The sequence below is a fragment of the Rana temporaria genome, chromosome 10 (assembly GCF_905171775.1).
Source record: "Rana temporaria chromosome 10, aRanTem1.1, whole genome shotgun sequence".
In the NCBI taxonomy this organism is placed as follows: domain Eukaryota; kingdom Metazoa; phylum Chordata; class Amphibia; order Anura; family Ranidae; genus Rana; species Rana temporaria.
This window is the reverse complement of record NC_053498.1, coordinates 82,634,566-82,657,775: the sequence shown is the minus strand read 5'-3', so window position 1 is coordinate 82,657,775 and position 23,210 is coordinate 82,634,566. Positions and strand designations below refer to the sequence as shown.

At 43.2% G+C, this 23,210-nt stretch overlaps 1 protein-coding gene across 1 annotated transcript; it reads right to left on the bottom strand.

Annotated features, from left to right (window-relative positions):
• Window positions 1-1,537: 1,537 nt before the first annotated feature.
• TMEM238 (transmembrane protein 238) lies at window positions 1,538-22,697 on the bottom strand. Its single transcript, XM_040325627.1, has 2 exons — window positions 22,182-22,697; window positions 1,538-1,731 (listed from the first exon to the last, which is right to left on the bottom strand). Exon 1 carries the CDS (start codon window positions 22,614-22,616, stop codon window positions 22,185-22,187), a length of 432 nt encoding a protein of 143 aa, XP_040181561.1. The 5' UTR covers window positions 22,617-22,697; the 3' UTR covers window positions 1,538-1,731; window positions 22,182-22,184.
• Window positions 22,698-23,210: the final 513 nt, after the last annotated feature.

Here is a 23,210-nt window from a genome sequence, read left to right as displayed (position 1 = left end):
CCCCCCCCCACAGTAAGAACACACCCAGGCATACTTAACCCCTTCCCCGCCCCCTAGTGTTAACCCCTTCACTGCCAGTGGCATTTTTATAGTAATCTAATGCATTTTTATAGCACTGATCGCTATAAAAATGCCAATGGTCCCAAAAATGTGTCAAAAATGTCCGAAGTGTCCGCCATAATGTCGCAATACCGAAAAAAAAATCGCTGATCGCCGCCATTACTAGTAAAAAAAATATTAATAAAAATGCCATAAAAATACCCCCTATTTTGTAAACGCTATAACTTTTGCGCAAACCAATCAATAAACGCTTATTGCGATTTTTTTTACGAAAAATATGTAGAAGAATACGTATCGGCCTAAACTGAGGAAAAAAAATGTTTTTTTATATATTTTTGGGGGATATTTATTACAGCAAAAAGTAAAAAATATTCATTTTTTTCAAAATTGTCGCTCTATTTTTGTTTATAGCGCAAAAAATAAAAAACGCAGAGGTGATCAAATACCACCAAAAGAAAGCTCTATTTGTGGGAAAAAAAGGACGCCAATTTTGTTTGGGAGCCACGTCGCACGACCGCGCAATTGTCTGTTAAAGCGACGCAGTCCCGAATCGCAAAAAGTACTCTGGTCTTTAGGCAGCAATATGTTCCGGGGGGTAAGTGGTTAAAACGACTCATGGCTGTAATGAATTGTCGGATCTCGGCAATACAGATAAAAGCCATTGAAAAAAACAGCATGGGTCCCCCCCCCCAGTCCATTACCTGAACCAAAATAAAAAAAAATGTGTGTGGGTCCCCCCAAATTCCATACCAGGCCCTTCAGGTCTGGTATGGATATTAAGGGGAACCCTGTGCCAATTTGTTTTTTAAAAATGGCATAGTAGTCCCCCTCAAAATCCATACCAGACACTTTAGGTCTGGTATGGATTTTAAGGGGAACCCTGTGGCAAAGTTTTTTTTTAAATGACATAGGGGTCCCCCCAAAAATCCATACCAGACCTTTAACTCAAGCACGCAACCTGGCAGGCCGCAGGAAAAGAAGGGGGACGAGAGAGCACCTCCCGTCCAGAACCATAAGAGGCCACATGCCCTCAACATGGGGGGATGGGTGCTTTGGGGTGGGGGGCACAGGCAAGGGCCTCATCCCCACAACCCTTGCCCAGTGGTTGTGGGGGTCTGCGGGCGGGGGGGGGGGGGTTATCGGAATCTGAAAGCCCCTTTTAAAGAGAAAGTAAACCCGGGACTTTTTTATATTTTTTAAAATATTATGATCCAACAATGTATTTGTAAGCCTTACACATTGAAAGGTGACTAAAACAAGGTTTTGAAATACCTTTTTTTGCTTTTGTAAAACTTCTATTCTTCCGGGTATCAGCCACGCCATCTTTACTAGTGATTTTTTTTTTTTTTAATCATTAGCAAATTAATGAGGGCAGAAGGGATTGGAAAAGGCAAAATATACTCAGATTAAACTTCAGCTTTAACTGGTTTTGTCCGTCTTACTATGTCAATATATTATCTATATTTTTTACATGCAATGAAAAGATAATGCAGCCTTTTAATAGACTTGAAGTATATATACGGAAATATAACATTCTTCCATTTTACATAGATTATTTAAAAATCTATCTGTATATCTGTTTTGGTCCAGTTCTTCTTCCGTAAAATGTTCTCCAATAGTCATAATACGTCTCCGCATTGTAGTTTTAACAGGCTGGAATCTCTGTGCAATCTAAAAAAAGAAGAAAAAAAATTTGAATATAATGAGGGATGTAAAAATGATTTAAAAAAATCTAAAAATGAAAAGATAATTTTTGTTCTGTTTTTATTTCCCTTAATTCCTAACCTTCACTAGGTACCTGGAATTATTATTATTATTATTATTATTATTATTATTATGTAGCACCCTATAGTGTGCTAAAAGTGTAGTTCTATGTTTTTTTAAGCAGGTAAATTTCCAGGCTTGGCTGCCAGCCAACTCTGGGTGTGTTTTGATCTGGGTCTGGGAGTGACTCAGGGTAGAGCTGGGTGATTCACAAGAAGCATCACCAGGACCTCCCACTTCTGTCTGGAATGTTCTGGTGTTCTCTGGAAGAGGAGGTGGAGCTGCTTGTGGTATTTTAAGGAGCCCTGACCAATCCTCAACTTGGATTGGCAGGCCTCCTTAAATACCTAAGATCCTTAAATACCTAGGGTCAGCCCAGCTGAGTGTAATCGGCGCTCTCTTGGCCATATGGCGTTCCACGCTGGAACGCATACAGCGACCACGCACTGACATCATCGCCCGGCGCCACGTGCGTTCCAGCGTGGAACGCGGAATTGCCAGCGTAATCACCGCTCACTCTGCACACATGCCTGGCTCCTATAAACAGAACAGCGTGTGTTATACAAGCTGTTCTATTATTGTCGGCCGTAGCCAGACCCCGCTACAATCAAATTACAGGCAATATCCCCTCAACCTGGATGTCACTACAGCCCAGATTTATGCCATCCCTAACTTATCCACTACCTACATCCAGCCTGCCTTTCTTACTGCTGTTGACGGGGACACCCTAAGATATCTTCCACCAGGAGACCCTGCACTACAGAATCCCATTGCTGCTACAATACTTTGCTTACTGGAGAACACTCATCCTCTGCAAACGGATAAGTACCATCACTACGTTACATTTACTGCTCTAGAACTACCTGCTTCACATATAGCCTTTACAAAGTACTGTATTTAAATCTGGCTTTATTAATACTATCCTGCTGCTTGGGATTACTTAGTGTGTCTTTAGGTGACAGCTGTGGAATATCTTAAAGGGACATACACTCTCACAACAATTAAGCTAAAGTTGCCTCTCTCAAGTAATTGCTAATTGCATACAGTATTTTCATTTGCTACGTGCTTGACATTCGTTGTTACTTGTATACGGGCTTCTGCCCTTAAATACTGAACATGTTCGCTGCACCTTTTTTTGGCTAAGGAATGAAGGTATGTTACCTCCTCCCATAGTAGCTCAATGCATTCCTCTATATGAGTGATATGATGTGGAGAACCCCCAAATTTTTTTCTCTGATTAGAGTGACGCATGGGGTCCGGTACTGATAATCACTTAACATAGAGAAGTGCATTGAAATCTTTAATGTAGTTGTGCTTCACTCACGTTTATCGTAACCTTTTAAGGCTAAGGGTTGAAGGTATGTGGTAATACCTGCACCCTTAGTAGCTCAACGCATTCTTGTATGTGACAGAGATGATGTAGTGAACCCCAAACTCCTATTCTCTGATTGGAGTGACGTCTGGGGTCCAGTACTGAAATTCACATCACATAGAGAGGTGCATTGAAATCTCTCCCAACCCGCAGTTGTGGTTCACTCTCGTTCACCGTAGTTTATGACACTGAGGGAGAGTTGTTCATGAGGAGATGGGAGTGTTAGGCTGTCGGTGGCCTTTGAGAGACCTCCCCAGTCTGGGGGGGGGGGGTGACCTTGGGCCTGAGCTTGGGTGCAGACAGGACCCTCTGAGAACAGGTGGAGGTGTCCTGGACTGGAGCAGTGTTTCTCAACTCCAGTCCTCAAGGCGCCCCCCAACAAGTCATGTTTTCAGGATTTTCCGCAGATGAAACGGCTGTGGTAATTACTAAGGCAGTGAAAAATCAAATCATCTGTGCAAAACAATGGAAAACCTGAAAACATGACCTGTTGGGGCGCTTTGAGGACTAGAGTTGAGAAACACTGGACTGGAGGCACAGGAGCAAGGAGAGGACAGTGGGAGAGAGCACTGCCAGGCAAGTCTCCAGGGAGAAACAACAGGTCGCACCCGGGAGGGTTGGTGAGTAATGCACAGTTAGGAGAACTGGGGAGGCATGCCTGAGAGGACTGGGAGTTAGCAGTCTGGAATGGGTGCAGAAACAGAAGAGTTGACTGTGGAAGAATGAGCAGGAGAGACAAGCAGCTGCAACCATGCTGGTTGGCAGGGCCTGAAGAGGTGGTACTGGGGGCAGTAGCCATATTTAGGACAACTAGCACCAAGGACTGTCAAATTTTTGCTATTTGCTACACCATAGGGATCCCAGGTCCCTACCCGCAAAGGGAAGTTGCAAGGCCTGGCTGAGCCAGTATCAGGCCTAATCCTGTGCTAGTTAGTCCTGGAAGTACAAGCAAGTGATATGCTGGAGGTGTTAACGAGGAATAGTCTGCAAGCAAGTGTTGTGCTGGGAGACTGGAGTGTATATACAAGAAGTGTATATAGTTAATCCCATGTAAATATTCTGCAATTCATTGGGCATCCCATATTCCCTTATCCCATCCAAGTTAATTCCTGCCCTGGCTGGGCAGGGTGTCAGCTGGACTACAACACTCAGCTGCCCCTATGGGGGGGGGTGAATACTTTTGCAAGGCACTGTATGAAGGCTTGCCTTTGATTTTTTTTCACCGAGTTTTGTTGTAGCTAAATTCTGTCTAACAATAATGATTTAAACGAGTACTAATGTATCTTGCACTAACATTGGAAGGCAATAAGGAGTTAGAGAAAAAGGTCCAACCTAGCTGACACACTTTTACAGAGTAAAGCAAAGGTTTTCCATTGCAGCCATTTGTACCCTGCAGACTGTCTGATTGTTGTCTATTAGGTAGATTCACAAAGAGTTACGCTGGCGTATCAGTAGATACGCTGTCGTAACTCTGAATCTACGCCGTCGTAAATTTAAGCGTATTCTGGAAACCAGATACGCTTAAATTAGGCTAAGATACGAGGGGCGTAAGTCTCCTACCAAGTCGTATCTTAGGGTGCATATTTACGCTGGCCGCTAGGTGGCGTTTCCGTTGAGTTCGGCGTAGAATATGCAAATGACTAGATACGACGATTCAGAAACGTGCGTGCGCCTGTCGCCGGCGTAAAGATAAAGCTGCTCCCTAGGCAGCGCAGCCCATGCAAGGTATGGACGTCGGAACAGGCCTATTTTTTTACGTCGTTTGCGTAAGTCGTACGCGAATCGGGCTGTACGTAATTTACGTTCACATCGGAACGGCGTACTTTGGAGCAATGCACACTGGGATATGTCCACGGACGGCGCATGCGCCGTTCGTAAAAAATGTCAATCACGTCGGGTCATGAGTAATTTACATAAAACATGCCCCCCTCATCCTCATTTGAATTAGGCGCGCTTACGCCGGACCATTTACGCTACGCCGCCGTAACTTAGGAGGCAAGTGCTTTGTGAATACAGCACTTGCCTCTCTGACTTACGGCGGCGTAGCGTATATGCGATACGCTACGCCGCCTCAAAAGTGAGCCGCCCTACCTGAATCCAGCTATAAACCTGTGGACACTACAGGCACTGGTCAAGAAGATGTGTTATACATAGCCTTGATAAATAAGGCAAGAAGCAGCAAATCAACATTCTCCTAACAATGATGTAATTCTTGTAAATACAATTTGTGTTCTCTGTGGGTTACTGTTCTTTACATATTGTATTTGTACTTTGCACTGCTCTACTGAATACACTTCTAAAGTTTGACTTCTCTTCAGCCTTTTGGCATCAACTAAATGAAACTGACCGCTGTGGTTGTTGAGCTAATGTGGTAATTCTAGACTGCTTGCAAACAAAACACAGAATAATGGCATCATTCAAATTTTATTAGATGGTAAAATACATACATGACATTAATGGAGTTCCACAAGGTCTTTGACTTTTTTCAATCACCAAGAGAAAGAGTAGGAGAAAGAAAGCATCTGAGAGGAGGAACAAAATCAAGAAGAAACAAGTAGAGAGAGAGAACAGGAAAAATAAGAGAGAATAAAGCAGAGAGGCAAAGAGAGAGGAAGGCATTGAAAGTATAGGAGAAAGGAGAACAATTGGGATTTTATATGAGGCGGTGACCTGGTAAGGTCAATTGCCTCTATCCTTATCTTTATGTCTAAAAGGAGGGGAAAGGGGATTGGGACTTTGAATGAAGCACATAGGTATAAAGAATTCAGTGTATTATATAAATTAACATACAAACGCATAATCACGAATGAGTGTATATCCAACACAATTCAAAGAACTGGTACAATCCATAAAAATGTACAGTATATCTGTACATTTTTCTCGATCTCATGCTTTACAGCCTGGAGGAGAGATGTGGGGTCTTGCTGACACTGCATCTCTCCATAAAGAGGACTTGTCATGATAGATTCCTATTACAAGGGATGTTTACATTCCATGCAATAGGAATAAAAGTGTTTAACAAAAAAAGTAAAATAAATTTAAAAAACGCCCCAGTCCCCGGTAGCATGCGTTTAAAAGCGAACACACACGCAAGTCCCGTCCACATATGTAAACGCTGTTCAAACCACACAGGTGAGGTATCGCCGCGTGCATTAGAGCGCAAGCAACAATTCTAGCACCTCCTCTGTACTGTAACTCTAAACTGGTAAACTGTTAAAAAAAAAAAAAAAAGCGTTGCCTATGGAGATTTTTAAGTATCGAAGTTTGGTGCCATTCCGTGAGTGTGCATAATTTTAAAGCGTGACATGTTAGGTATCTATCTACTCAGCGTAACATCATCTTTGACATTATACATAAAAATTGGGCTAACTTTACTATTTTGTTATTTTTTAATTCATGGAAAAAAAAAGGCGTTTGAAAAATTATTGCGCAAATACTGTGCAAAATAAAAAGTTGCAATGACCACCATTTTATTCCCTAGGGTGTCTGCTAAAATATATATATATATATATATATAATGTTTGGGGGTTCTGAGTAATTTTCTAGCAAATAAATTATGATTTTTACATGTAGGAAAGAAGTGCCAGAATAGGCCCGGTATGGAAGTGGTTAAAGTCCCACTCTGCTCTATTTCTCTTTTTTATATATTAAAAGTATGGCACTGTAGATCGGGGACCCCCAAAGGGGGGCACCTCTACCAGAAACTGAGGTATGAATTGTACCAGTTTTTGAATTGCATTGGATATACACTCATTCATGAATATGCGTTTGTAAGTTAATTGATATAATAAACTGAATAAAGCACGTAGGTATAAAGAATTTAAAGTCCCTTTCCCTTCCTTATTGGCATTGAAAGTATAAGAGAGAGACAGAGAGAGGGTAAAAAGACAAAGATAAACAATGCAGAAGAACATTTAAGAAAAAGAGAACAAAAATAATGTGGAAAATGCTGAAAACATTATATATACTGTATATGTGAAATCTGCATAGCGTGATATTAAAGGAAATAAAACGCAGTGCAGCTCTATACCCCCCCCCCCTCCTAGGGTGACCACATATCCCGGATTGCCCGTGACAGTCCCGCATTTTGCAGGTCTGTCCCAGGACCCGGGCACCTTCATTCCAGGACAATATAGTGTCCCGGAATACAGTGGAGATCCGAGCTGTCACTGGAGATGAGGCTGAGGGGCCGCCCGCTGTGTGTTAACCCCCCAAAAATGAAGGACTACAGGTCCCAGCATGAACCCCCTCAGAGCTGAAGATGTGATACCCCCCCCAACTAGTAAAGAACTATGGTCCCAGCATGAATCTGTGAAATCTATGGGGGTCACACCCTTAAATCCCAGGGGTTCATGCTGTAAATTGTCATTCTTCAATTTTGGGGGGGGTCACATCCTTAGATATCAGAGGTTCATGCTGGAACTTGCAGTCCTTCACTTTGGGGGTATAAAACCCCCCAAAGTGAAGGACTACAGGTCCCAGCATGAACCCCTCAGAGCTGAAGATATGACCCCCCCCCCCCCCACTGCCCCAACTAGTGAAGAACTACAGGTCCCAGCATGAACCCGTGAAATCTGTGGAGTCACACCCTTAAATCACAGGGGCTCATGCTGGGACTTGTAGTCCTTAAATTTTGGGGCATGTGACCCCTCCCCTAAAGTGAAGGACTACAGGTCCCAGCATGAACCTGTGAAATCTATGGGGTCACATCCTTAGATACCAGGGGTTCATGCTGGGACTTGTAGTCCATCACTTTTGGGGGATGTGACAACCACCCCCTCAAAATAAAGTGACTGGCTACAGGTCCAAGCGTGAACCCCTTTGGATCTGAAGATGTGAAACCCTCCCCCCAGTACCAATACTTTAAGGCTTTGTGTACACGGGACGTTGTTCAACCTCTCCTAAACAATTTAACTTGACAGCTAGAAACGGTTGGATTATAATTGACAATACCTACTTCATTTTGATTATACAGCATCTATCTTAGAAATTATAGTGAAAATCTGTTTAGAGGTAAAAATATTTAGAAGGGACTTTCATACCGATGACATACTTGTCTATTTACTTCTAGATAAGGACTTAGGATTTTCAGGGGTAGCGTGGCATTTTTAAACAGCCCACTTTGAATAAATAAGCAGAATTAACAAACAGGAATCTAAGTGAAGTCACGGATAATTAATCAGTAAAGTTTTGGGAGTTTCCAAATGATCTGTATTCTAATTGGTCTAAAGACATGGCCCCATAACAGGCCTCAGATGATGTGATTTATTATATATGCTGTAGCAAAAATACAATACAGGCAGAATTCTAGCATCATACTTGTCTCCTGTGGTGTTTTGAATTCTCCATGCGCATGTCAAGGGAAGATAACAGCGATGACGTTGACTGACAAACCTTAACATCGGACAGGTAGAGACAGAAGTCCACACAGGGACTACAAGTGACCAGCCAGGACCCTATGAAGGGCTCGGTCTTTCCTAACAGAAACCAGTGTCTAAAAACGGCCATTTAGTCGTGTTTACGTGCCGCGTTTAGCGTTTGTTAAAATGAAAAATGTCTGTAAACGAAACGCTGCTAAACATGAGTTGCCTTGTTTAGCCGTGCTTAGCGCTTCAACTGCCTCCAAACACAGATTTTTTGGGATTCAAGAAAAACCCTTTAAACACAACTGCCTAGAAATGACTATAAACAAACCAGTGTACATATACTGATAAAATAACATAGAGGATAACATATGAACCCGGTGTTCAAACCACACATGTGAGGTATCACCGTGATCAGTAGAGCAAGTGCAGTAATTCTAGCCCTAGACCTCCCCTGTAACTTAAAATATGCAACCTGTATAATTTTTTAAACGTAGCCTATGGTGATTTTTAAGGGTAAAAGTTCCACGAGCGGGTGTAATTTTGAAGCGTGACATGTTGGGTATCAATTTACTCGGTGAAACATTATCTTTCACAATATATAAAAAAAATTGGGCTAACTTTACTATTGTCTTATTTTTTTACATAAAAAGTGTATTTTTTCCAAAAAAGGTGCGCTTGTAAGACCGCTGTGCAAATACGGTGTGACATAAAGTATTGCAACGACCGCCATTTTAACTTGTAAACAACAAATCCCAGAAAGAGGCTCGGTCCTTAAGTGGTTAAACCGCTTTTACATGACATCAAATAGTTCATGCATTTCTGTACAATTTAAGCCCAATCTTTGACTGTATGCTCTAAAACAGGGATATGCAATTAGCGGACCTCCAACTGTTGCAAAACTACAAGTCCCATCATGCCTCTGCATCTGGGTGTAATTCTTGTGGCTGTCAGAATCTTGCTTTGCTTAATGGGACTTGTAGTTCTGCAACAGCTGTAGATCTGCTAATTGCATATCCCTGCTCTAAAAGATAATGAATTTAAAAGAAGAAAACGCAGTCCAGTTATGGGCAAATTATATACTGCTATAAAATAGGTCTGTAGAGAGCTGGCACAGTATTTAGTGTGAATAGGGGAATCCAGAGGAAGACAGGGGAGTTGAGTGTAATGCTAGACATTATTGTCAGCTGGCCAGTAAATACCTTGTGAGTCCCATACAAGTTGGCTGCCAGAACTGGGATTTCTGCCAACAAACATTACCAACTTAAATGAACAGCTTTGCTGCATATTTGCTGTTGTTGGCAGGACTTCTTTCAAAACAAACTTACCATGTAGACTAAGAGCCGGTTCACACTGGAGCAGCATGACTTGCCGAGCGACTCGGCAAGGTGATCTGCCCACGACTTCAGAGGCGACTTTCAAAATGACTTCTGTATTGAAGTCAATGCAAGTCGCCCTGAAGTCGTCCCAAAGTAGTACAGGAACCTTTTTCTAAGTCGGAGCGACTTGAGTCGCTCCTCTTAGTACGGTTCCATAGTACAGAACGGATAGCTACTTGTCAGGCGGCTAAGTCGCCTGACTAGTCGCCCTGTGTAAACCGGCTCTAAAGGGCCATATTGGAGCACAGAGGCTCCAAAAAACAGAAGGTTTCTAACAGGACTTGTTGCAGATTTTTCACAGAAAATATAGCATTTTAAGCATGTGATTGGCTGCAAATGTATGCAGCCAAAAATAATTCTTCCATATGCGAGGCCTGTGGTGCAGGCACCGTGTCTACATCCTCTGATGTTTATGGCAGTGTCACAAGGGGTGAGCTGCATTCTCCAACAGAAAGACAAGCCTAAGGGTGTGTGTCGGGTAGGGTTGCCACCTCATCCCTTTAAAACCAAACACATATTAATTACACAGGTTCTGTGGCTGATTAAGGTGGTAATTAAACTCACTTGGTACCTTGTGTGCATTAAATTAGCATGTAATTCATATGTGTTTGTGTTTAAAGGGATGAGGTGGCAACCTTAGTGTCGGGCTAGAAATGCCTAGCCTCCCATCTTCCTTACAAAGTACATTTCTTGTAACAGGAATGTAGCAGGTAATAAAACAATACGAACAAATGGATTTGATGGATAAATTAAGGGAAGGTATGTCTGGAGGATGCCCACCCCTCATCCATTACCAACAGTACAAACAAATTGGTTTTCATGTGAACTATTAGACAAGGTCAATTCAGTTTGTTGCAGGCTGGCAAGTGAGTTGGGAATCAATCTCTCTCTCCCTCTCTCTCACTTCACTTCCAAATTGTTATCATGTCATAAGAAGGATTTGTGTAACTTTAGTAACCTCTTCATTTTTGTTATGAAGACTAACTGTAAAAAAAAAGAAAAATGGACACTCATCCGTCTGATAAGCTCATCGTGTGTACCAGGCTTTAATGCAGCAGATGAAAGACACATCACGATTACTTCCCTTCGACTTCGAAAGATGTTCAGCAGTGCCAATAGCACAGAACTGGCAGAAACCCGTGGGACCCAGGAACACCTATCTACTGTTCAGAGAAATCTGCCCAGAAGTGGTCTTTATGGAAGAATTGCAGCCAAAAAAGCAATATCTCCGACATTGAATCAAGGCTAAGCAACTCAACTATGCAAAAAACATAGGACCTGGGGTTCAGAAACATGGCAGAAGATGCTCTGGGGACTGATGAGTCAAAAAGTTAAATATTTGGCTGTAGCAGGAGGCAGTTTGTTTGCAGAAGGGCAGGAGAGCGGTACAATGAGTGTCAGCAAGCATGGTGGAGATTTCCTGTAAGTTTGGGGCAAATAAGGTTGGTGATTTGGTCAGGATAGCATTTTTTTTTTACACCTTCCTAAAACTTTTGCACAGTACTGTATATATAGTTGTAAACAATAAATATTTTAGTGTCTTCTTTTTTTCTTTGTTTTAAAAAGATACCCATTTTTAAATATCAGACATGTAGCTCTTCATTTTACCAAAACATTTTGTATGTTTTTATACCAATTTATAAATGGTTGACAAGGAAAGTTGTGATGATGAAGTGAAGGAAAAAAAGTGGTAAAACAGGAAAAATTGTAGCGAGGAAACGTTCAGGAGTGATTCCTCTTTAGAAACCCATCTTTGAAAAAAAATAAAAGTTAATCATACAGCCAGGGAGGTTATTTCAGATTTTGGGTGCTGAAAGCGGTGCAATTATTTTGCATGGAAATTTGGCGTTTTACATTGTAGGCCTGTAATTCTGAGGAATAACTCACTTAAATCTGTCCAAACAAGAGTCTAGTAGACATCTCGGGTATGATAAAGTTTGAAACACAAAATCAGAAATTATAATACAATAAATAATAACAAATAATAATTTAATAATAATAAGGACACGGTGGGCGCATATGTGGGTAAAGAAGAGGGCAGAAATAAGGGCTTTGGGCGTATGTGCAGGTGTAGCAGAAAATGGATTTAGGTACAGTGGGCAGCACAGACATTAGACGGTTCAATAGAAACCGTCTGACGTTTGGCCTGCATGTGTAGACGAAAATAGGTCTGCTAGGTCTGCTGACTGGCTCCGTGGAGGTGCTGTCTGCCAATAGCTGGGAGTGTTCTGGCAGGAAGGGGGGGCAGTCCCCCTATCATAACACAATAGCACAGTAGGGGAGATCACGGTATTAACATCGGATTTTTAGTACACTGGCTCTGGCCTGAGCTCTCAGGTTTTTTTTTCAATTCAGCCTGCTGGGATGAATGCAAAAAAAAAACTAGTATGGGGCTTAAAGCGGAGTTCCACCCAAAAATGAAACTTCCGCTTATCCCACTCCTCACCCCCTTACATGCCACATTTGGCATGTAATTTTTTTTGGGGGGGAGTGGGGGCTTCAGGAGAAGGGGACTTCCTGTCCCACTTCCTCCTTCCGCCGAGGGGCTGCAAAGGCGATTAAGCTTAATCGCCTTTTGGCAGCCCCTCCCTGTAGGCGATCGCCTAGGACACGTGACAGGTCCTAGGCGATCGCCTGTCCAATCAAACAGTGCAGCGCTGGGCCGCGCCGCTCGCGCATGCGCAGTGCCGTTCACGCATGCGCAGTGGGTGCCCGGCCGTGAAGCCGAAAGCTGTCACGGCCGGGTGCCCACAGTGACAATGAAGACGCCGGCCGGGGAGGGGGGGAGAGGAGCGGAGCCCCGGCCGGCGCGTCGCTGGAACGCTGGAGCAGGTAAGTGTCTGTTTATTAAAAGCCAGCAGCTACACTTTTTGTAGCTGCTGACTTTTAATAAACATAAATATTGACTGGAACTCCCCTTTAAGACTCCTGGATCCACCCATTACAGTTAGCTAAGATGTATTTGTGTCAATGCTTGCTGACCAAAGTACTACAATAGGGAATTTAAAAAACTGATGGCCAGGAAAGAGGATTTAAGTCACTGATCTTGTATAATGGAAGTTAAAGCGGAGGTTCACCCAAATAACATCTATATCAGACCAACTTCTTTATACTTCTAACATGTACAGTCCGCATTTTTTTTTTTTTTAGGCTGTACATACCTTATAATCTATATTTGCAATCCGGCTTCCGGGAAAAGTAGGCGTTTCTATGCTGAGGAGGAATTTCATCTGGGAGGTCGCCCAGATGATTGACGTCCTTTCAGAAAAAGTTCCCCCCGGCGGATAAGGCCCCGCCCCCAGTATTGCGTAGGCGCGTCACGAGTCACGGCGTTTCCGAAAGAACACGAACATGCCCCTTGTATCACCCTCACATGTCCCAACCACAATACACTTCACTTCCCCTTACCCACTCCCACTTTCCCTTATCCTTGGGTCATTTATATCAATTGTCCTAATAATAATTTTTGTCATCCTTTTTTACCATTTGGACAGTTAGTCCATCCATGGCACGTCCCCCCATGTCCGCCGCTGGGGACCCCTCATTTGTGGTACCATCAGTGTCCCGGGTCTATTAGGGGCTTTAGGTAAGCAGCTTTGATCTAATCTTTCCCCCCATTATACATTGTTTCTTGTTTTTATGTATGAGATTGTACCTCTGAATTTGTTCATTGTATAGTTCTCTGATTAAATTATCAATCATTTGCAGACATTCTCCTGACGAAGCGGTTCAGACCGCAAAACTAGTCGAGATGCCCACCGTGACCCATGTCCCATTTGGGACTTTTCCCCCACCTGGGGATTTGTCTATTGGTGATATGTGTGGTCTGCCACTAAATGCTTTTAATTTTATATGAATGTATTGTCTTTTATTAATTGTATATTAACCACTTCCTTACTGGGCACTTAAACCCCTTCCTGACCAGAGGACTTTTTGCGATTCGGCACTGCGTCGCTTTAACTGACAATTGCGCGGTCGTGCGACGTGGCTCCCAAACAAAATTAACGTCCTTTTTTTTCCCACAAATAGAGCTTTCTTTTGGTGGTATTTGATCACCTCTGCGGTTTTTATTTTTTGCGCTATAAACAAAAATAGAGCGACAATTTACGTTTTTTTTTATCCTCAGTCTAGGCCGATACGTATTCTACATATTTTTAGTAAAAAAAATTAAAAAAATCGCAATAAGCGACTGGTTTGCGCAAAAGTTATAGCGCCTACAAAATAAGGGACAGAATTATTATTATTTTTTTTTTTTTTTACTAGTAATGGCGGCGATCTGCGATTTTTATTGGGACTGCGACGTTATGGCGGACACATCGGACACTTTTGACACATTTTTGGCGCCATTCACATTTATACTGCAATCAGTGCTATAAATATGCACTAATTACTGTATAAATGTGACTGGCAGGGAAGGGGTTAACACTAGGGGGTGAGGAAGGGGTTAAATGTGTACCCTAATTAGTGTTCTAACTGTGGGGGAAGGGGGGTGACTGGGGGGGGGTGACCGATCTGTGTCTCTATGTACAAGAGACACAGATCCGTCTCCTCTCTCCCCTGACAGCACCGCTGTCTGCGAGAGCCGGGAATGAGAGATGATCTCATATGTAAACATATGAGATCATCTCTCATTGGCCGCACAGATCGCCTAGGAAACGGCCGCTCCGATTGGCCGTTCACGGCGATCTGTGACTGGCTGTGTCCAAGGGACACGGCCAGCACAGCAGTTCCCCGCTGCGCGCTCGGGAGCGCGCGCGGGGAACGTGCAAAGGGGCGGCCGTAAAAAGACGGCCTGTTAGAGATTGGGAGCCACGCTGAGGCCGTACAAAGTCGTACGGCCGTCAGCAAGTGGTTAATAAAATTGAGCTATTCTTTTTACATATGTGCATTTATACCTTACTTTATTTGTTTATCTGTACCGTGATAGTCCAACTGCCCGTAAACTCCCCCCATTTTTTGGAGTTTTGATTCGGGGACCATTGCTCCGATCTCGATATACTAAATCTCCTGGATGATGGTACGACCAATTCTATTATTATTATTATTCATTTATTTGCTAAGAGGCATTTTTTCATTCGAAATACGAACGTTACGGGCCGTTCGCGCCAAATTCGAGTGGCGTGTCACGGCCCATAATTCACTGTGGCATTGCAGTGCATTGCTGGCTGATGATTGGCCAAGCATGCACTATGACCCGCATGCTTGGCCAATCACAGCTTGCAAAAAACGGAGAGCCATAATTGGCCAAAGCCAGGGTGGCTTTGGCCAATTATGGCTCAGGGGGTTTAGTACACGCCCCACACTATAAAAGGCCGCCTGCAGGTCGGCCTTGTGTAGTGTATTGCGATGGTTAAGAGAAGACAGAGAGAGAGAGTGTCATTTTTTGTAGGTAGATAGAGCAGGCAGGCAGGCTGGCAGGCTAGTCAGTTAAAGTTACAGTGTGTTGAGGATATATATGCATCCCAGGTGTTGTATATATATTTATACACTGTATAGTTTAGCTAGATCCGCTCTTCCTAATTTACTGACAGGCAGGCAGGTGATTGTGCTAGCTGCAGTATTCTCACGTGGTGTACTGTCTGTGTCCTCTGCAGTGTGCACCTAAAGCTACTTAGTGTGTACTGTCCGTGTCCTCTGCACATTGTGCACCTAACGTAAAGCTGGTGTTTCTCATATTTACTCCTAGAAGCAGAGATCTTCTCATATTAATACTACAGGCAGGATATATTGCTGCAAGTACTTTCAGGTGGTGTACTGTCTGTGTCCTCTCCAGTGTGCACCTAAAGCTACGTGGTGTGTGTACTGTCTGTGTCCTCTGCACATTGTGCACCTAACGTAAAGCTGTTGTTTCTCATATTTACTCCTTGAAGCAGAGAACTTCTCATATTAATACTACAGGCAGGGTATATTGCTGCAAGTACTTTCACGTGGTGTACTCTCTGTGTCCTCTGTAGTGTGCACCTAAAGCTACGTGGTGTGTGTACTGTCTGTGTCCTCTGCAGTGTGCACCTAAAGCTATGTAGTGTCTGTACTGTCTGTGTCCTCTGCAGATTGTGCACCTAAAGTAAAGCTGGTGTTTCTCATATTTACTCCTAGAAGCAGGGATCTGCTCATATTAATACTACAGGCAGGGTATATTGCTGCAAGTACTTTCACGTGGTGTACTCTGTTTCCTCTGCAGTGTGCACCTAAAGCTACGTGGTGTGTGTACTGTCCGTATCCTCTGCACATTGTGCACCTAATGTAAAGCTGGTGTTTCTCATATTTACTCCTAGAAGCAGAGATCTTCTCATATTAATACTACAGGCAGGGTATATTGCTGCAAGTACTTTCACGTGGTGTACTGTCTGTGTCCTCTGCAGTGTGCACCTAAAGCTACGTGGTGTGTGTACTGTCTGTGTCCTCTGCAGTGTGCACCTAAAGCTACGTGGTGTGTGTACTGTCTGTGTCCTCTGCAGTGTGCACCTAAAGCTACGTGGTGTGTGTACTGTCTGTGTCCTCTGCAGTGTGCACCTAAAGCTACGTGGTGTGTGTACTGTCTGTGTCCTCTGCAGTGTGCACCTAAAGCTACATGGTGTGTGTACTGTCTGTGTCCTCTGCAGTGTGCACCTAACGTAAAGCTGGTGTTTCTCATATTTACTCCTAGAAGCAGGGATCTGCTCATATTAATACTACAGGCAGGGTATATTGCTGCAAGTACTTTCACGTGGTGTACTGTCTGTGTCCTCTGCAGGCCATTAGTATGTCTGGAAGAACAACAAGGAGAGGCAGAGAGTCATGAGCCGATAAAAGAGGGCAAGCAGGCTCTGCGTCTAGAGGCAACAGTGCTGGTCGTGGACACGGTGCATCCTCATCAGCACGTGGCCGTGGGACACGCTCGTCCTTTTTTTTGGCAGCTGGCCGTGTTGAGCCGCAACATGCCGAAGACTTGGTAGAGTGGATGACCAAGCTGTCCTCATCCTCCTCATCCTCTCTCACCCAGGCTCAGGGTACTTTGTCTGGCAAAGCAGCTGCCAACGCGGCCTCTTCCCTCTGCTCAATGGCGCATCAGTCACTCCTTCCCTAGCCCCACTATGTCCTTCTGAGGAGTCCCCCGAACTGTTTGAACACAGTGTTGGGTACATGCTGCATGAGAATGCGCAGCGTTTTGAAGGCTCCGATGATGGTACACAGCTAGAGGAAGGCAGTGACGTGAGCCCAGAGAGAGGGGGTGCCCAAGAAAGACAGCAATCTGGCAGTCATGTTCCCCCAGCTGCAGCATACTGCCAGGTTTTCTACAGTGATGAGGAGGGAGGGGATGATGAGGTCACTGACTCTACGTGGGTGCCTGATAGGAGGGAGACGGAGGAGGCACAGGCACATCTCCAATGAAGCAGGATGCCCTCCAGGGGCAAGCTTAAGGGCAGCACACCGACTGCATCACAACGCAGAGCTTCGCATTTGCAGGGCGCTGCTGTGTCTCAGCGTTATTCTAAAAGTTCTTTGGCATGGGCCTTTTTTGAGACAAGTGCATCAGATCGCACCGCTGCTATTTGCATATGTCTCAAGCGTATCATGCGTGGCCAAAACATCACCCGCTTGGGCACCACATGCTTGACCAGACATATGTCGACCTGCCATGCAGTTTGTTGGCAAGCGTACCTCAAAGACCCACACCAAAGAACAAAGCGGACCTCCCCTTGCCCCTCATCAGCTGGGATCTCCAACCCCACTATAGCCTCAGTCCTCTCTGAAGCCTGCACTGATAGGACTGAAGGTGTAGAATTAGGTGTGTCACAGCCTAGTACATGCAGGCAATCTACTATCGGTACACCGATGGCAGATTGTACCAGGCAAATTTCCCTGCCCCAGCTGCTGCAGCGCCGAAAGAAGTTCTCTCCCAGCCATCCATATGCCCAGCGGTTGAATGCTAGCTTAGCTAAAATGCTAGCACTTTAACTTCTGCCTTTTCAGTTGGTAGATTCTGCCCCCTTCCGTGAGTTTGTGGAATGTGCGGTACCTCAGTGGCAAGTTCCCAAACGCCACTTTTTCTCACGGAAGGCGATTCCGGCTCTCTACCGGCATGTGGAAGCTGGACAGGGTGGTCAGTGGTAAGGTGCATATTACCACTGACTCATGGTCCAGCAGGCATGGACAGGGACATTACCCATTGGGTGACTCTGCTGGCAGAAGGAGTGGTGGAGAAGGTGGTCGTCTGACCTATGCGTTCAGACAATTTTTTTAGTCCGCAGCCCCAAGGTATGACCGGTTCCAGCAACCATCGCCAGCGTCTGTTTTACATGGTGCGTGAATACCTAGGGGCAAGATCAGACTTGGACACCTTTCCCACCGAAAATCCTCTGGCTTACTGGGTCTTGAGGATGGATCACTGGCCAGAGCTTGCACAGTACGCAATTGAGCTACTGGCTTGTCCTGCATCCAGCGTTCTTTCAGAACGCACATTCACTGCTGCTGGAGGCTTTGTAACCGATCACATGGTGCGCCTCTTCACGACTCGGTCGATCGACTGACCTTCATAAAAATGAATGAGGCTTGGATCACCACCAGCTACCAAGCACCTGATGCTGATGTAACTGAATATTTTTTTTTTTAAATGTCAGATCCCTTCAAGACTGCCTATGCTGATGCTGAGTGACTATCCTGTTATGCTGAGTGACTATCCTTTTCCTCCTCAATGATCATGCTGATAGCTTGTAAGAACATTTTTGGTTCTGGGCACCGCCACTAGTGGCTAAGGCCCAATTTTTCTGCCCCTGTTTAACAGGGGCGAGTAATTACAATTTTTGATGCAATACTTTGCAGCGGGTTCATTCCTGTGCTCCAACTAGAGTATCTGTGAGGGGTTGCAGTGTTTTGGCACCAGTGCCTAAGGCCCAATTTGTCTGCCCCTGTTTAACAGGGGCGTGTAATTACAATTTTTGATGCAATACTTTGCAGCGGGTTCATTCCTGCGCTCCAACTAGAGTATCTGTGAGGGGTTGCAGTGTTGTGGCACCAGCACCAGTGCCTAAGGCCCAATTTTTCTGCCCCTGTTTAACAGGGGCGTGTAATTACAATTGTTGATGCAATACTTTGCAGCGGCTCATTCCTGCACTCCAACTAGAGTATCTGTGAGGAGTTGCAGTGTTGTGGCACCAGCACCACCACCACCACCACCACCAAAGGCCCAATTTTTCTGCCCCTGTTCAACAGGGGCATGTAATTACAATTCTTGATCTAATATTTCACAGCAGGGTCCATTCCTGTGCCCACCAAGAGTAACTGTCAGGGCTTACAGAGTTGTGGCACCAGCACCACCACCACCACCATCAAAGGCCCAATTGTTCTGCCCCTTTTCAACAGGGGCATGTAATAACAATTCTTGATCTAATTTCACAGCACGGCCCATTCCTGCGCCCACCAAGAGTAACTGTGAGGACTTATGCCGCATACACACCATCACTTTATGTGATGAAAAAAACGACATTTTCTGTGAAGTAAAAAGTGACCTTTTTAAAACTTCAATTTTCAAAGACGAAGTTGCCTACACACCATCGTTTTTCTCACAATGTTCTAGCAAAGTGAGGTTACGTTCCACCACGTTTTTCCATTGAAGCTCGCTTCATAACTAGCTTCTGGACATGCGCGGGTGTAAAAACTTCTTTTTAAACAACGTTTTTTGCTACACACGGTCAATTTCTGTGAAGTAAAAAACGACACATAAAATTGAAGCATGCTTCAATTTTTTTGGGTCGTTTTTTACAAGACATAAAACAACGTTTTCCCCCCACACACGGTCAATTAAAGTGACGTTTTTAAAAACGTCGTTTTTTTTTCATCACATAAAGTGATGGTGTGTACGGGGCATTACAGTGTTGTGGCACCAGCACCAGCACCAAAGGCCAAATTTTTCTACCACTGTTCAACAATGGCATGTAATTACAATTCTTGATATAATAGTTCACACAGCAGGGCGTTCCAGCGCCCACCAAGACTAACTGTGAGGGCTTACAGTGTTGTGGCAACACCAACACCTAGGGCCCAAATTTATGCATAGTATATACGGTAGGCCCCTACTTTCAAACATCCAACTTACAAATGACTCCTACTTGCAAACGGAAGGAGACAACAGGAAGTGGGAGAAAATCTACCCCTAGAAAGGGAAATTCTCTTCTGTAAGAGGTGTCTTCTGTCCACTGATGTTTTATCACCAATCCTTGTTTCACTAAAAAAAAATGTTTTTCAAAAAATCATTTGTCATTGGGACAGAAAGTGAATTGAAATCTTCTGAACAGATGCACACAGACAGCAAAAAAAAATGTTGTTACAGGGGTGATAACCCTTCTCTATGTTTTCAGAAAAGCTTAAAAATAGATTTTATGGCTAGAGCTACACTTTAAAAAAGTACCAGTTAAAAATTACAAACAGATTCTACTTAACAAACCTACAGTCCCTGTCTTGTTTGCACCGCCTGTATACTGCTGTTCAAAGTATATAGGGCCAAAGGGGCTTGTAATGAACTGGGGGGAGGAGGGGGAAACCCATGCTATTTTTCTCAATGATTTTCATCCATATTGCAGGGACCAGACATTACATTAAAGCCGAGCAGTTTTAAATTACTTTTTTCTTATAGTAATCTCATTTTGTGCAGGGACAGTTCTAAACACGTGCCACTTCACAGGCATATTATAGACACCCAGAAGGTACGATATTTAAAGGAATTTTTCAATTTTTTTTTCACTTTAAGCATCTTTAAAATCACTGCTCCAGAAAAAAAAACGTTTTTAAAACTTGTTTTTACATTAATACATGTTCCCTGGGGCAAGACCCGGGTTCTCAAACCTGTTTTAGGACAATAACTTGCATATTAGGCTTTAAAATGAGCACTTTTGAATTCGAACGTTCAAGTCCCATAGACTTTAATGGGGTTCTAAATGTTCGTGCGAACGTTCGGTCCGTTCGAAGGTTCTGGTGCATTAGCTCATCCCTAATCTATATGGGAGTGACACCTCAATCCTTATTTTACATAATTAAAATGTTCCCACCATTTTAAAATACAAATTACAGACCCATATTATGTTGTGGAGAAGAGATAGGGGTGTGTTCTGTAATCCTGTGCTAGGGTGATGCTCCATACAGTACGGTGAGTGCAAGGGATGAGAAGTGTGTTACTGGCAGGATAACCAGGTGAAAATAATGGGATAAAAGCTTAAAAAATGTAATGAAAGTTGCAACGATTGACTTTTTTTTTTAAATAGATAGTATTGAAGTCGAAGACACATAGGTGGTTAGCATTTTCACAATTTAGCAATCTTTTCTTCTCGAAGGTTTCCTTAAAACAATTTTTAATTTAGTGATACAAATAAAATGTAACTAAGGACTGGTCATTTGGGGTTATGCATATTATTGATATTGTTGCAATATTTTTATTAATATTGTAATCTATCATAAAATAATATAATTAAATACCCATACTTTTAGTTGGTATCATTTGTGATACATAGAAAATTTTAAGTTTGAATAAGCAACATGCAGCTTTTAGAAATGGTAATATTAATTTTAGGACACACAGGAGTCAGATCAAGTGTATGCATATTTCATAACTACCAACAGCAATTGTTAATATATGTATTTCTCAAAGCACCGACACACATGTAATAGTCCTCAACTGAACTGGCTGAAATTGTTAGATTGAAAACTGATCATATATCTATGGGCTCTGCACCAAATACATGTGTTGATTAATCTTATTAGAACTATCATTCAGTAAGGATGGATGTTTGCCAGCTACTCACCGGAGGTGTTTGAACAGTACATTAAATATGTACACTCAGGCAATGACAACACAACAACACAACGATTATGCATGTTTGTGGAAAAAAAATTCTTAGGTCTGTGGGTATTCATAGGGTATTCATAGGGTCTGTGGGTATTCATAGTATGTGTGCAGTCGGCCATCTAACCTGGCCCAATCAGTAATAGCTTTGGCAATCAATGACGCTCTCCAATTTTACTAGTTCAGACATTGGGCATGTGTCAACTTGTAAAAGTGTAAGCAGTCATACAAGGGCCACATATATATGCTTGTGTAGTCTTCCTACATCTGTATGAACATTACTAAGTATGTACTATGAATGTGAACATCAGGCAGACTTGCTACCTGGCACTGCTCCATGTTGCCTAATAAGCAGGACATGTATACAGACCTTAAATACCATATATTTTTCATGTATCCTTTTTCTTTTATGTAAATCTCCAACTTACTTGTCAAGGTTCAATTCCTTCTGTCAACAGATCCTGTTTTGGGAACTTTGGTTTAGATAACTGTAGTGTGTCTGGCTTTTCTGATCCACGCTGTCCATCATTCCTCCATCTTCTTGTTCCATGGCTAACATCACGGTGAGAAATGTGACGGGAGATTTTACGTGCCAGACGAGCAAGTGTTCCATCTTTGATCATGTAGTCTTGCTGTAGTTCCTCCATTGATATTTCAATATTGCCCGTGTACCAGAAGATCCAGCCTATTAAACTCAAGAAAACAATGATTGCTCCTGTGTAAATCAACAAATCACCAAAATCCTGACCATTTAGCTGTAGCTCTGCAAAGATCCCAACAAGTAGAGAGGCCAATCCAATCAAGTCCATTAAAATAGCAAAAAGGAGTGCAAGCCGACAACGGTCTAAACCATTTGCAGCCATTAGTACTGTCACAGAATACTCAAACTAGGTGCTGCATAGGTTGGTGTGTTAATGCAAGACAAAAAAGCCAATGGATTGAGAAAAGGAAGTAGAAACTGGTTGGACTGGTTTAGAAAAGCAGGGGAGGAGGTGAAAAGGATCAGTTTTCATTCTGTCTTTGTTTAACCTTTTCCTAGCATAGTGGACACACCTATGTTAATCATGCCTTGGCTCCTATCTAATAGAGACAGCACAACTGTAGATGTGTACTGCAAATAAATGTTTAGTGGCACAATAAAACGAAAGTCACCCAGGACACATTCCCCAGTTTTTTTTACTGACTGCCTGGGTCTGTTTTGCAGTTGCTGCTGTTATGATACCATATCTCAGTCTTCGGCAAACTTTGATTTTGAGGTTTATTGTATTTTATAATTCTGTTCTCACACTTGCGCTGTTGATCATTAAATTAGTTTTGAGAAACTGGCGTATTCTCATGTTATAATAATTTTATTGAGTTAAATTTATAATGATTAAAATTTGAATTTGACAAATAGAGACTATAGGGGGAGGGAAGGTAAAGAACCAGAGGAAGCTTTCAGATAGTACTATAGCTCG

What these genes read in the sequence shown, in the direction of transcription:
- TMEM238 (XM_040325627.1), bottom strand. Translation starts at nt 22,616, where the DNA reads ATGGCTGCAAATGGTTTAGACCGTTGTCGGCTTGCACTCCTTTTTGCT.